Genomic DNA, 14,653 nt, shown 5'->3' with positions numbered 1-14,653 from the left:
AAGTATTCTTAATGTACAGTTTTCTGGTACATCTATATCTCTTAGACATGCTATATAAACTACAAAGTAGTGATTTCACACATATTTTAAAATGCATAGTATGCTATCTAGCCATAAAAAATATTTTCTTTTATAAGACAAATGTTGCATCATTTTAATTTATTTGTAAACGTTAATTGCTGTGTGTGATGCTGATAGCAAAAATTTTGGCAAATTTACTGTTACAGTGATGGCTACTACTGCATAATTGCCTAGAACAATGCAAAACACTGTATTCTTATCAGAGATTATAGTTGCTATTGGAATGTGCTACAGTTTTGGAGGGTCTGGGTAAGGGTAGCTTCCAAATAGCTGTGGCTTCTTTAGTTTGTATTTTTCTACTAACACTGAACACAAGAATATCACAAAAAATGTCACAGCATTCTTCACAGAAAACCTTTCCATTTGGAAAAAAAATGTGTATTTGGCCTTGGGTAGTGCTGGTAATATTCTGTATACAATGCAGAGCCATCGGGTGGGGTCTCTGAGAATTCGGGCATTGTGGGCAAGAAGCAAAACTTTTCAGTAGCGTCCCTGCAACAGGAGGGCTGTAAGAACTACTTCTCTTGATGTTTTCTTGCTCCAAAGGGTAAACTGAGTCTCACCTAGACCAGTATGAAACCACAACAGTGCTGCATCAGTCTAGCTGTACAGGCCAGCAACACCCTTCCTTCATTTTGTGTCTAGCTCCTCTCCCTCTTCTGTGGGAATTAATCACACAAAAGTTTTTATTTGAGTTTGAAACCTGAGCTTTATGTTTGTTCTCATTTAGTGGATTATTTTCTTAATAGGCTTCAAGCAATGAAGTAAATTTTCCCCTCAGTCCAAGCTGTCCAGTACATACTTCATCACTGCCATTCTGCACAGGGCCTCCTAGCTTGAAATGCCATAGAAGAATGTGAAAATGACCTCAGGGCTCATCATAGCTCACTGCCAAGATGAGGCAGAGGCCTATTAACAGTTTGACGCAAAATCCTTCTTGTTTCAGCACGGTGCAAACTTTTGCTAGCAGATTGCAGGGCAATTTTGTTCACTGATTACTCAGACCTTATGATATCTGTGTGACTGAGCTTGGTCTTTTCAACTTATTACAGAGCATTCCCCCCCCCCTCCCCCATTTTTAAACAGCTTTTAAACACATAATACCTTGTGACTGTAAAGCAGTATTTAGAAGGGAAAATGTAGGTGATCTTGAAGATTTTAAAATCTCTTAATTTGGGATTAGAGACAGTGGTTTTGTCATCAGCCTCTGTGTGCATCAGTGAAGGATTAACCTGCAATTTAGGAATAGCCTGGTAACTGTTCTCTGTCACTTTCTTTTAGGGAAGAGTCAAGGGAGAGAAAGTAACTGATGCCAGCTATATTCCTACAACTACTAATTTCAAAAGTTAAAAAAATATGGGTTAGGCCCGAGAATAATTTTAAATGTCTTAAAAAGTAAGATCTTCTAGTCTAATCCTCTTTTCTGTCTGCTGCCTTTTAGTCTTGTACTTGCTTTGGATTTTCCCAGCTTTTCTCTTTAGCCTGGAGGGCTAGAAAGGGATTCTTGCCTAATCATTTGTCTCTATGAAACAGAGAGTAAAATGCACTTCTTAAAATAGTACTTTTTTTTTTTAATTTATTGCTTGAGCCCTACATAGGAGAATGCCGAGGTCATAGTCTAACTCTCACAGAGTAAATTCATTTTGTGTAATAATGGCCATCATCTATGTAAGTCCTGACATTTTGCTTATTAAGAAAAGTACTGAGCAATTGCGCTGATATTAGTCAGTGGAAGTCTTCTATATCAGTTTAGTCTGAACAGTTTTTTTATTACTTTACTCTGTTTTTCTTCTCACATAATTCTTAGTCTGGAAATTCTGTCTACTTAGGAGTCTTTAAGAGAGAGGCGTCTGTTATTTGGGTTGAAATCCTGGCTCTGGTGACGTCAATGGAAAAAAACCACCCATTGACTTCAGCTGGGTCAGGATTTCTCCCTTGTGGTTTATGAATCTATTGATTTTAACTAAGGCAGTAGAGCTATACATAAATGAGAAACAAACTGCAGAAAAAGAGCAGATGATCAAACTCATCCCCAAAACAAAATCCCGGAGTGTCTCCGGTCTCTCCAACATCTGCCTTATGATCTCATTGACACATCTGCATTTCTCTTTAGAGAGGAGACAAAAGCACTGCACGGCATAACTATTCCATAGTTTTGTGATAAATTTTATAAGATGCCTATGGACAGCTATAATCACCCATCAGTTGGGGGCATGAGCTTTTGAGCTTGCTTCCAGCATCAGTCTTGTTGGACATCAGATAGTCCTGCAGGCTGATGAAGAGTCATTTAGCAAAGATACTTTTGAGTAGCTTCTAAGTTGTGAACTTGATGTTTTGATAACACTTGGCTTTGATAACACTTTCAAGTATCATAGTAAGTCACATATACTTAATTGTTCTTGCTCACTGAAACCCTTTGCTTTCTGTTACTGGTGTTGTGAAATAATGATGCTTCTGCCAAAAAGGCAAGGTGCTGAGACCTGCTGGAAGGCAGGTTACTTTAACATTGAAGAAGAAAAAAACCAAACCACATGGCTGTCTTGTAGAATGGTAGTGAAAGTTTGTGTGGTGCTTGTTTGTTTTCCAAAGGTAAATCTTTTGGAGGGACTGCAGAGAACAACATCTCAGACTTAGTATGTGAGAAATTATTTTCTCCTGTATCATTCCTTGGGGGGAAGGAACTGTGTCTCCATTTTAATGTTGCACTCATTTTAAAAATGGTATGTTCAGGGGGTAACATCTTGTTATCAGTGGACTATCTCCTTGCTGTCATTGTGGCCATGCTGACAAGTGAGCTCCTTGATGTGAATTAGGCATAACTAAAAGCTGCCACTCCTGTAATGTCCTAATAAATTAAATTAATTAGGGAATCCAATAAGGGTTTGCTTGGGAGCAATCCTTGCTTTTACTGGGTAACTCTATATTTGAAAGTCATGAGCCACCCTGTGAGGTCCTCCTGTAATTCTTTTTTTCTATAAATGCAGTAGGTTGCCGTTACATTAATTATCAGGTTAGGATTTACTAAGCTCTATAAGGTTCTATTGCTCCACCTTGTGGTCTGAAAAAAGTTTTCTGTTACTCTGAGTGGTGTGTCCAGCCTCTCCCCCTTTTTTTTATTTAAGCTGGACTTTGGCTGGAATCAGTATCATACTTTTCCTCGAGATACGGATCTTAAGGGCAAGTAATGTGTTGTCACCTTTGGCATGCTTCAGGGTAGACATTGCAAGTTGTGCGATTACAGAAGAGAAAAAGGACGAAAAATAAAAAATCAGTGAAGAGTGCTGTTCAGTACACCTAGTTCAGAAGCTGCTGAATAAATTATAAATAGCTAGCAAAAAATAAGATACACAATACTCAGCTGCTTTTTTCAGTACATACACTAGGCCCATGGTAACAGCTTGTTTGCATGATCAGGGAGGCAGTCACATAGGGTGCATTCTTCCATGCTGCTGATGGGCCAGAAAATCAGTGGCTTCCTCCAGTTCTGCAGTCTTCAGTACAGCTGAATGCTATGCAATTACCAGGCCACAATCCTTCCTGTACATCAATGCCACAAAAGCTGTTTCTCAAACTAACAAGTGCTGTAGCGAGACATGGCTTTTTACTCACTCTGTCACTAACTGTGCTGCTTGGAAATCATCCAATATTTTTCTCCAGCCCTGAAATAAAGACTGTAAAAGAGTAATATTCTTCTGCTGTTGAAATCACAGCTCTTGTGTATTTCAGTGGGGTGGGATCAAACAGGTACTGCTCTTCTGATACTGGGTTTGTTCTAAGGAAGCAGTTTTTAACAAAGCAGTCCAAGAAAGGCTTTTTGTAGTCTTAACACCACTGGTCTGGGAGTGTTGGATCCTATTTTGGACATTTACATTAGTGTATATTCTTAAACAATAGTAATAGCCAAACAATAGCAACCAGTTAATACCTATATTAAGAGCAATCACTTGTGCTTTTGGAAGTGAGTGGTTGTGTTCATAAAGCCTTAAAGAGTAGGAGCACTGGAAAAATTACCATCTTCTATAAAAAGGCTTATTGTATAATAAGGGCAGCTTGTCTTACTGCATACCAGCAATCAAAACGCTAGTCATAAAAAACGTTTATGGACTGGCAAAGGCAACTGCCTGCCCAATCCTGTCCAAGTTTTGTTTAGTAATACATTACCATAGATTTCTGTGCACTGGAAAGTTGGTAGTGTGCTTTGGATGAATATGAGTGTAAAGAAACATGTGGCTTATGTACCCAGACCTCCCTGCTGACAGTTTCTGTTTCTGAATGATAGACCCTAGTTCTCAGAGTGGCGTACTGTGCTGTCACCTTTGTCATGCTTCAGGAGAGAGATTGCAAAACTTGTATAAATAGAGAATAGGGGAAAGGAGAAGGAAGAGTGAAATAAAACAAAGGATAGCTTTGATAAGTAGTTTAGATGTTCTTTCCTATGCTCTTCATGAAGAATAATATGTCAGAAAGCAAGGAACTTAACTGTTTCCCTTCCATTCCTTCCACCTCCTTCACCCTTCTTTATGGATTAGTTTGAAAATCTGTATGGCTAAAATTAAGTATATGGAATCTACACAGAAGTTAAGATGGTGAACCATACTACAGTTAACTTTCCAGAATTTCCATGAGAACAGGGATTATTCAGCATTACTGGGGGTCTAGGCACTTTTAGTGCTGATTTCCTGAAGGATTCAGACATCCATCTTTAGGAAGTCAAGCTGTGAGTGTCAGTAAAGCCTTCCATTTGAAACTATTCTGACATGGCACCGGTGCGTGAGACCTACACATTCAGGATGAAATCTTGCCATGAAAGGCTGGAAACTTGGAGGCAGGGAGAAGGAAAGGGGAAAATTAAGGAGTTATAGTTGGAGGAAGGAATTGTATGTTGTCAAGACATGGGTAATAGGCTACCAACATGAATCCTTTGTCTCCAAATGCCCTGAGGAAGTGAAATTGAAGATTTATAATCAGTGTGATATTCCTGGAATCTTTAAATACTCTTCATTGAAACTGGATTGGGGCAGTGGAATTGTCCTGAATACAGTTTATTTCAACCTTAATAATAACGATGATGATGATAATAATTTCTCGTTGTCATGTTTCAAGTCAAGAAGAGTCAGTTGCAAGATTCCCCGAAATCCCTTATCATGATTTTGTATATTCTATATGAAGGATTCATACAGAGAGAATGGAAAGTACTAACATCAAGGTAGTACTGAAAGATCTAGAACTGTATTACAAAGACACTCCATTTAAATTAGTCTCCTGCCACCTGAATTACAATATTCTGATATATCTCAAACTATGGAATTTATTTGGTTATGTTTTATTATTTTGTAACAGTGTTGAGAGCAGTTAGGTACCACAATCTAATAATTACAAAGTATGTAAATCCTATGGAGTTTGCAGTGCAAACTGGTGTTAGAGAGCCGTATTACAGTTCTTAGCTATTTAATCAATTGGTTAACCTGGGACAAAGGCTTTAGAACTGAGAGTAGCTGATGTGCCTACCATTAGACATAGCAAAAATTAAGGCATAAGCTATTGGATGTTGCTTCTCAGAACTGCTCGAAATTCTTTAAACGATTTGTTTCCATTTCAATTCACAGCAAGAGGCTCAGTAATTTGTGAACTGATTTTAATCATCAGTTCCCTCACAGCATATCTAAACACTCACTAGAGCTGTATGTTCCCTCTGATCTTATGTGTAAGTAGTTGTATTAGCATTCTGTTTCATATCAGTGTGTGTGGAGGAAAGTACCTGTCTCAAAATAACATCTTTAGACTGCTGGAGCTCTATTCACATATTCACTGAACTAACAGACAGGGTTTTTTTTATATTTTGCCAAAACATGAAAGGGATATTGTGCCCCCAAACCGTGCAGACCATGTCTCAGTCTCCTTAGAGGTATTTTGGGTTCTTCAGTGAAGAAGGGCTGTTGGCTGCTACGCTAATATGGCCTTTCTATTTTCTATTGCTCCCAATGATTTGAATAAAGAGGTTAAAAAGTGTTAGTGAGAAAACACACTAGAAACAGATGAAGCTTAAGTGCCTGCTATTTCAGCTTGAATGAGTATCCAAAACCTGAGATCTGTAGGCAAACTGTAAGAAACTCCTGTATCTGTTTTAGTAGGTGTTAATAAGAATGTAGAGGGCTTCCTAATGCAACTTTCAGAATTTACGTGCTCAGGAGTGATATCTTTCCTATTGCAGTGGGTTTCTAGGGATATTTCAGTACTTCAGTTTCCTGACAGAATTGTGAAAGGCATGCAGGAATGAAGGGGTGGGGGTGAAGACCCTAAGCAGAGATTTTAAATTTCCAAACAACTGAACAAAGTTTACTACTTGATGTCTTTTCTGCCTCTTACTTTAGAATCACGTGCTTCTGAGTGGTAATCAAAGTGTATTCATTCAGTGTGCTTAGAAGAGCATATCTTTGCTTTTGTCAGAACAGCTCATTTGGTCCACACCAGCTTTTTTATTGTGTTGATAATGTGGAAAAGCAAAGGTGGAAAACCAGTTTTGGTGACTGACTGGAGCACCCCTTACATCAGTTCTTGATGCTTGCCCTGCCTAAATCACAGGATGGTCCTTTTTAAGTGTAACATCAAGCTAAGTACTATAAAACTTATCTGGAGCCTTTCTATGCTTGCATACCTCTAGAACCTTTGTAAAAATGTCAATCTAAGCATTGCTAGAATTGTTCGGGGACAAAAAACTTCTCCATTCAGCCAGGTATTTAGTACCACTTATGCAGTATTTCATGATCTCTTACCCCAGAGTTAGAAACTAGAATTTTAGAATTGATGAAAGATTTGGGTGAGAAAGGTTCAGTTATTCCTTATCAACTATTTGTAATACTTCATATGTAATACATATATGACATAGTGGCTTCTAACCCTGCAGACATTGCAGTTCTGAAGATTTATTTTGCAGAGCCAACAAGACATGTAGAGGAGAACAGGGAATTTCAGAGAAGTGACTGGCAACTGGCATGTGAGCTACGGTGCTGGTAAGCCTAGGTGAATCAATGCTCTATATGCACCAGGTGATTAGTGGCTGATCAAGGAAGGGAAAGAGAAGTGATGAAGAAAGTCACATAGGAAAGGGAAGACAGCACCTGTTGCTGGCCACTGAATCCAGCTCTGGGGAAGGAGGTATTGTCACACTGAACATTGTCCCCAATGCCACATGATACCCAGGAGTGCAAAGATCTTGGCCACAGTGTGGAGGTCAGCATAACAGTTTAATGTATCTGAGGTCACTGGTTTAATGTGCTAACGGGAATTGAAACCCCTTTATTAGGAAACCAAAATCACTAGATTTGCATCTAAGCTTTGATTGATTGATGAGTCAAACTCTTGGCGTAGGCTTTGCAGTTAGATTACTTCAAAGTTGATTTATTACTATCATCATCAACGCTATTTTGGAATGTAAACCATGATATTACAAGGTAAAGGTCATCCTCCTTTGAAGTGTAAAGTGCCAGATTATATTCTTTCTCAAAATAGTGATTAAATTTGGTGGCAGACACTTGGCAAAACTCAGGGGGCAGGCAAGGTGCTGCTGGTCAGCATCACAGCTTGCTTTTGGTGAAGCAGTGCACTAGCCAGGCTCACAGCTCTGTGGGAGGCGATACTCTCAAAGGTGTCGTTCTCAATGTGTGATAGCTCTTGGCTCCTGGCTTTGTGCGAGCCTTGTCTGCAGGTATTTGGTATTATTTGTGTGCTGTCTTTGGTACCTGTGCTGCAGATTGCTCAGACCTGCATTACAGCTTATGGAAGTATGAATAGGAAAGGGAGCCCTGGGATAAACTGTAAGATATTTCTGTTCTAAAGCAAACTGACTGTTGGTGAACTGTTCTTTGAAGCACACAATTTCTTCTAGAAATACTGTGGTCTAAAAGCACTTAAAGAAAATAATGCTTCAGAGGAGATTAAAAGTGTATATTCTGATAGCTAGAGAACTGTTAACATATTTATCTGCAGCTATTCGTAAATTCATGAAAAGCTTAATCTGATTCTTATGATACAGTAAGTCTCCAGCGACTAATCCAACAATTACACGCTTCCTAATGAGTAGTCTGTACATGACTGACCTTGCAAATACTTTGGCTCACAAAAAAAGTACGTTATGTTGGTAAATTCTTTCTCAAAAAATTTCAATGGGAAATATTAATTTTGCCTGTGACTATGCAGGAACCCCCCCCCCCCCAAATTAACATTAAATGAACTATAAAACTAACCTAACTAAAAGTACCTTGTACATGAACTGCAATACCTTTGTCAACTAAGCATCATCCTCCCCCACTGTGAGCACATCAGTTAATCATACTAGGCATTACTCAACTTCATTTGGTATCAGTACAATCTTAGATGTAATCCAAATATCAGGGTAAATCTTTCCCTAAGTTGATGAGAGTCTGATTTTAATATTCTTCTTATTCTTTAATTCAGCATAGCTTCTTACAGAACTGGGGAGCACTTAAAAGGTTGGATGTGTTATAAAGACTCGTTTTGAGTACATTGATGTTGACCACTTAGAGTGAGTCATACAGCTAGGGAGTTTCTTTTTAAAAAAAGAAAAATGGGCTCTTGCCAGAAATGAGTTATAATGAGAATATAGCACTTGTGAGAACAGCCAGTAGAAATGACTGTAGCTGATGATTTCTCCAGTGACATACCCTGCTCCTTGAAACTCTCACAAATGGACTGCACAAAAATTTTTTTTGTTTGATTTGCTGTGAACAGTGCTTATCCATTGTGCTGTGAGCAGCAGTCAAACACATGTAAGTTGTGGTGTTTATTGATCAGCCAGACTAACAAGGTAATGTTGGAGAATTCCACCTTCTGGAGTGTTGCTTTATCAGCTTAACGAGAGCTTGCAGAATTTTATCATTTGTACAGAGCCTCCCTGTCATCTTACAAAGTAGTTTAGAGCAAGGAGTGGGCATATCCTGCTTCCAAGAAGTCAGTGAGGGCAAGATATCATCCACTCTGTTCATACTAAACTGTTCTGAAAGTTTTCTGTGGCCTGTTTCATACTGTAATACAACCAGTGAATCTGTCTCTGCCCTTGTAAGGCAGGCAAGTCCTATGGAAGTAGGTAACTGATACAAAAAAATAAACACACTAGCTTTTTAGATCTTATTAAAGATTGGGGATTATTTTTTTTTATAGCAAAAGAATGTTTCCAAAAGTCACAGTTGTTCAAAGAAGGGTTACATTCTGCCATCTATCTTTGTGCAGAAGTCCCATTGGGGTCTCTCAGCGGGCTACTCCCAAAACACAGATGTTTCTGGCTATTCATTCAGCATTTTAGTGCTGCTGGATGCTTCTTACCCTAGCTGTTTGTTACTGGGAGCTTGTTAAAATACAAATGGGTTTTCTTGTTAACACCACCAGTGTTGTCTCGTTACCTAACGTAAAGAAGTCTATATAACTACCACTGGGTGGTGTATGCCTCATGTAAGTAAAACTTAAGTAAACTGATTATCAGAGTTTTGTATGTGTGGAACTTCAGGATCTAACCCAAAAGCCCATGTCTTTTTTTTTTTTTTTTTTTTTTTTTTTTTTTTTAAATCAGGAGATTTCCCTGGAGTTTATCAAAGAAGCTCAAGGATTTGGCTAGTAAGAAACTAGGGGTGTATGTGCATCCATTTCCTTGTAAAATTCAACTTTGAATGAGGGAATACAGTGTGTATTTATACTTTCCTTCTGAGTTCCTGTAAGTTCTCACGCTTTATTGAGAGCCACCTATTTTTACAAGCATGGAGAGGCCCTTAGCGTGTCTGCTGGCATTTTAAATTAATCATAGCCAGTCTTAGGGACGTAACAGTCCACACGTCACCCCACATCACTTTTTTCAGATGTAGAGGGGAATGCCATTTTCTATGACTTCCATGTCCTTGATGCTGTTGTTCAACAGCTAAGAACATTAGTAGAACCTTTATGGGTGCAGATTTTGGAAGCATAACAGAATTTCTTTTTGTCAGATAGCATGAACTATACTGAAAACAAGTGTTAAAATACTTTAGTGACTTAGGGCTTCTGGAATTGCAATGTGTTTCGTTTTCACTGCCTATTTTCTATCAATCTGTTGAAGTTCTGATACAAGTTCATAACCCACGTTTGATTATCTTTAAAGTCAGCTTTAGCTGAATAGCTGAGGCTGAGTAATTGCTGAGGCTTTCAGAATAAAGAGAAACTGAGGGAGAAAAAGGAAACCTTTTTCCTTCCACTGATTTACTTAATACATGCCATTCCATTCAACTTTAATCTGTTTTGTTTTTTTTTTTTTCCTTTATCTAGTAGCTCCTTATAAATATAAAAAGTCAAACTGGAATCCTATTATGAGCATCCTGTAAAACTTCTTTTAATGAGCAAGTCTGAACGTGCTATATACAAGCATAGAAACGCCGACTGATTTTGTCTCTTTAGCTTGCTTGGTAGTCCAGCTAAACTACTAGGATAATGAAATCAAATTTTCTCCATGTCTGTTAGTACCTTGATTTTTATTACATTTTCTTTATGGAGATACATAGGCCAGCAGTTATATGAAACCCTTTGGATTATTTTTTTGAGGCAGTAAAACTTGTGCTAGTGCTAGAAACGTTCTCTCCTGCAGTAGGAGTGTGCTGGGGGGGGGGGGGAAGTTTCTGAATATCTTTGATTCAGGACTGGAAAGATATCAACAAAATCTAACAATATCCCATTGCTCATGTTCTTTGGTCTTGTATGAAAATTTACCCATGAAGCAAACAAGCTTCCCAAACCAGTTTGATAAAAAGAAGGGACTGAGATGGCTTGAAACTCAGTAAACTACTTTTAGAGCCTGAATCTCTTACAGGAGTTTCTGTTAAATGAAATTGATACACTTGTCCAACATGGGAAGCAATGGATAGAAAATTTTTAAGATACCATAGAGACAATTGTTGTAAAGAGAAGGAATAGACCTGTTAACCAGTCCCTGGCTTATTTCCATTCCTTGCTTCTCAGTGCAGGGTCTGTCTTGGATATTCTGTTGTGACTGAATACTGTTAGCTGATATGCTGATGGGCATACTCCATCAAACCACACAGAAAAGGAAAAACAATCTCAGGGTCTAGATATGATTAAACTTAATTAAGCCAACCACAATCAAACTCTTCATCCAGCTTATCTAGCTGATGTCCTCTGTGACAAGAGCTCCTTAGGAAAAGCCCATTATTTATGGTTTTTGACCTTCAGGATTATTCCACCTTTCATTATGTGGTAAAATAAGTCTTAAGTGCCAGTACAGGATGTTGTGGTATTATGTATGTGTTCAAGACTGACATCCTAGGGGTTGACTGATGCTTAATACTGCGGTTTGCTCTCTATTGAAGAGCAGAGTAAAGAAGTGCTTAATATCAGTAAGCAGTTCTCAGTCATCCTGTAGACTTTGGTAACATAGGGCCTCTCTACCTTTGCTTGTAAAGGTCTGATTTTACTTTGATGGTATGGAAGAATTGGTGCAAACTTTTCACTGAAAGGTGCCTCTTGCAGCTGTGAAGTAGTTTACTTGCTCTCCACTGCAATTTGAAAGTATTTGAATTAAAAGATGCTAATGAAGACCCAGGTTTCTCTAGCTTAACTGACATAAGATAACACATGGAGACTAAACAACATGCAGGAGGGTTGCAGACTGTTTGTTATCTCCCGTGCTTAAGCTAGCAGCAAATTATAAAGGAAGCAGGTTAAGAAATTGACCCAAAATACGATGGAAAAGAGTTCAAGCACTTGGGTGTCACTTTGTGCAATGTGAGACAGGGGGATATATCTCTTTTTCTAAAAACTGCCCAATGACATAGAAACTACCAGTGGTGCATATGCACTGAGTGGTATGAATGCTGCCGCTGCTACACCTGCACCTGCCACTGTGGAAGCCTGCTGTGCCTATAACGCATTGTGTTGTTGTAGTGTGAATTGCTAGAATTACTTTTGGACATAGTGAAATAAGGATGGAGATTAATTTTTAGTACTAACTACTTTCTTCAGCCTGTTTGGGTGGTGGGCAAACAGATTTTCTGACTCCCGAAGTTGTGGAGGTACCAAACTAGACCAAATGTTTCAGTAGCAGCCCTTTCTAGTATCCTATCAAGTTCCAATTGGCTGTAATTCCATGTTAATGGCTAGGGATTTTCCCACCCTGCAATTCCTGTTTTCACAGGAAGCAAGTTATTTCATACTACAAGTGTGAACCACTAGCCTTTATCACCAGGCAACCACACTATCGAGACATACATAACTATCTTACAGAACATGCTTGCCTATCTAGTTGCTCTATCCGTGCCGTTCGCCACTCACTCAGCAGCTCTCCATCTGCTTGGCAGGCTCTGCGCCTCCTCTGTGTGATGTGAAAGCACCCCAGGCACCTGCCCGGCTTGCAGATGGTGTTACTCCATCACAGCGTGGAGTCATCACTGACAACACAGCGTATTTCAGGGAGATGAAAGGAGATGATGGAGTTAAGGTCTACTGAAGACGTGCCAGACAATCTGAGCTAACTGTAGTTATTGTGTGTAATTTTTGTTGTTGTTGCTGTCATTGCCAAACTGTGCGGGAGGTGAGGTTTTGTTTGTAACGAGTCTCCTGCCTACTTCGGAGGGGGGGAGAACGCCCAGACTGCAGAACGGAGGGCACAAATCCTGATCTCACGTTAAAACTGCCCCAAGACACCTTCCAGCGGTCCGCCGCTAACTTTTCTAGGTGCCGTTTTTCTGCTCAAGTGTTTTTTGCTCGGGTTGTTTGTTGGGGTTTTCCGCTCTCGATGCTATTTTTCGCGAACGAAAAAAGCGCTAAGCAGGCTGAAGAGGCAGCAGAAAGCAAACACGCCTGTGCTCAAAACTAAGTTGAACTCCGCGGGGTGTGCGGGCGGTGCTTCCCGTGCGGGACCGGGGCGGCGCGGCGGGGAGCGGCGGCCGTGCGCCCCCGGGGCCCGCAGCCGCGCCGGTGCCCCGCGGCCGGGACGCGCGGTGCCGGCGGGCGCCGCGGGGCAGCGCTGGGGCAGGGCGGCGGGGCCGCCGCTCCGCTCGCCATCCGGCACCGCTCCCGGGCACGGCGCGGCCGACCTCCCTCTTGGCTTTCCCCCGAAACTCCGGGGGGAAGGGGATGCCGCCCTTGCGGCGCGGCGCGGGTCTGGGGAAAAGGACCTCGCAAGCGGTGCTCTTACCCCCTCCATTTTTGTAGCAGAGGTATGGAAATCGCCAGACGTTGGCCAGGTCCACGGCGAAGCCGATGACGGAGAGGAGGAAGTCGATCTTCTTGCCCCAGGTCTCCCTGTCCTGGGCGCCGTAGCGCGGCGCGGGGGCGGCGGGCAGGAGGCTGCTGCTGGTGTACTGCACCCCGTTGTGCTCCTTCACCAGGATCAGCTCCACGTCCTTCCTCGGGGGAGGCGGCCCGGCGCGGTCCGGCAAGGGGGCCACCACCGACACTTTGCGGTCGGGCTGGATCTGTTTGTTCATCCTTGCCTTAAACATCCAGAGAGAGCGAGCTGAGGAGGGGGAGCGGGCGAGGCGGGGTGTGGGAGCGCAGATAACGGAAGTGCACTTCCCGCTGGAGGCGACTCCGCGCTCCAGCCCGCCGGTGTCAGCGCGGCAGGAGCGAGGCACGGCCGTAATAAGAGCCATGCAAATGAGGCGGGAGAGGGGGGACCGCGGCGGGGGTGCCCCCGGGGAGCCAGGCTTCCTCCGCGGGGGAGCGGCCGGCAGCCGGGCTCGGAGCCTCCCGCAGCACCTGGGGCTGGCACACCGCCCCGGCCCCGGCCCGCAGCACCGGGGCTGGCACACCGCCCCGGCCCGCAGCACCGGGGCTGGCACACCGCCCCGGCCCGCAGCACCTGGGGCTGGCACACCGCCCCTGCCCGGTCCCGCAGCACCGGGGCACGCCACCCCTGCCCCGGACACCGCCCCGCAGCCTCCCGCCCCGCAGCCGGCCGGGCCAGCGGTCGCGGAGCCGGCCGGAGCCCCGCGCTGCACCTCGGCGGCCGGCGGCGTCACCTTAGAGTCGGTGACTTAGGGCTCGTCCTGCCGCAGGCTGCGGGGCGCCCGGCGCTGCTCCTTCCCGCATAGCCGGGCGGCGAGCTGAAAGCACCGTTAGCAGGCAACAGGTAGAGCCGATCGGGATTGCCCCCTTCCTTCCCGGCTGAGCTGCAGCACGGAGGCGGCTTTCCCCTCTTTGCTAGCGTGGCTTTAGTTGAACAGTAGAATTTGGCTTTTGACATCAGAACCTGGTGGGGTGCAGGTTGAATGGCAGAACTGGACACTGCTAATACTCCTACGCCAGGGTTAGTGGATGCCTGGCTTTTTCTTTCCAGGCAAGCGTGGGGCTGGTAGGATTCGGTTGTCAGGTTGAGGTATTTGCAGGACATTAACTGTTTGCTGCTATTCCAAATGGGACCTGAGTCTTTTATGTGTAAAACGAGCAATGGGACCTGAGTCTTTTACGTGTAAAACGAGCAAAGAATTTAGCTGGCAGAACAACAGTGATTGGTGCCAAAAGTTGGCTAAATACAGCAGCAGAAAGGGATTTTCAGGGTCTCTTCCTGTTACAGCTG

The 14,653-nt window shown here is 42.6% G+C and overlaps 1 protein-coding gene and 1 long non-coding RNA gene across 4 annotated transcripts in view; one reads left to right on the top strand and one right to left on the bottom strand.

The window, feature by feature from the left end:
- Nucleotides 1–13,632, bottom strand: part of SLC6A2 (solute carrier family 6 member 2) — a 78,615-nt gene extending 64,983 nt beyond the window's left edge. Inside the window, exon 1 of the mRNA XM_056360517.1 lies at nucleotides 13,271–13,632. Coding sequence (XP_056216492.1) covers nucleotides 13,271–13,577 — 307 coding nt within the window. The 5' untranslated portion in view covers nucleotides 13,578–13,632. The remainder of the gene's footprint in view (nucleotides 1–13,270) is intronic.
- Nucleotides 1–14,653, top strand: part of LOC130159186 (uncharacterized) — a 750,763-nt gene that overhangs the window by 102,455 nt on the left and 633,655 nt on the right. The gene's annotated exons all lie outside the window — the stretch shown is intronic.

This window comes from Falco biarmicus, chromosome 15 (genome assembly GCF_023638135.1).
Source record: "Falco biarmicus isolate bFalBia1 chromosome 15, bFalBia1.pri, whole genome shotgun sequence".
Classification (NCBI taxonomy): Eukaryota; Metazoa; Chordata; class Aves; order Falconiformes; family Falconidae; genus Falco; species Falco biarmicus.
Note: the sequence above shows the minus strand (reverse complement) of the source record. Positions and strands in the feature narration are given on the sequence as shown.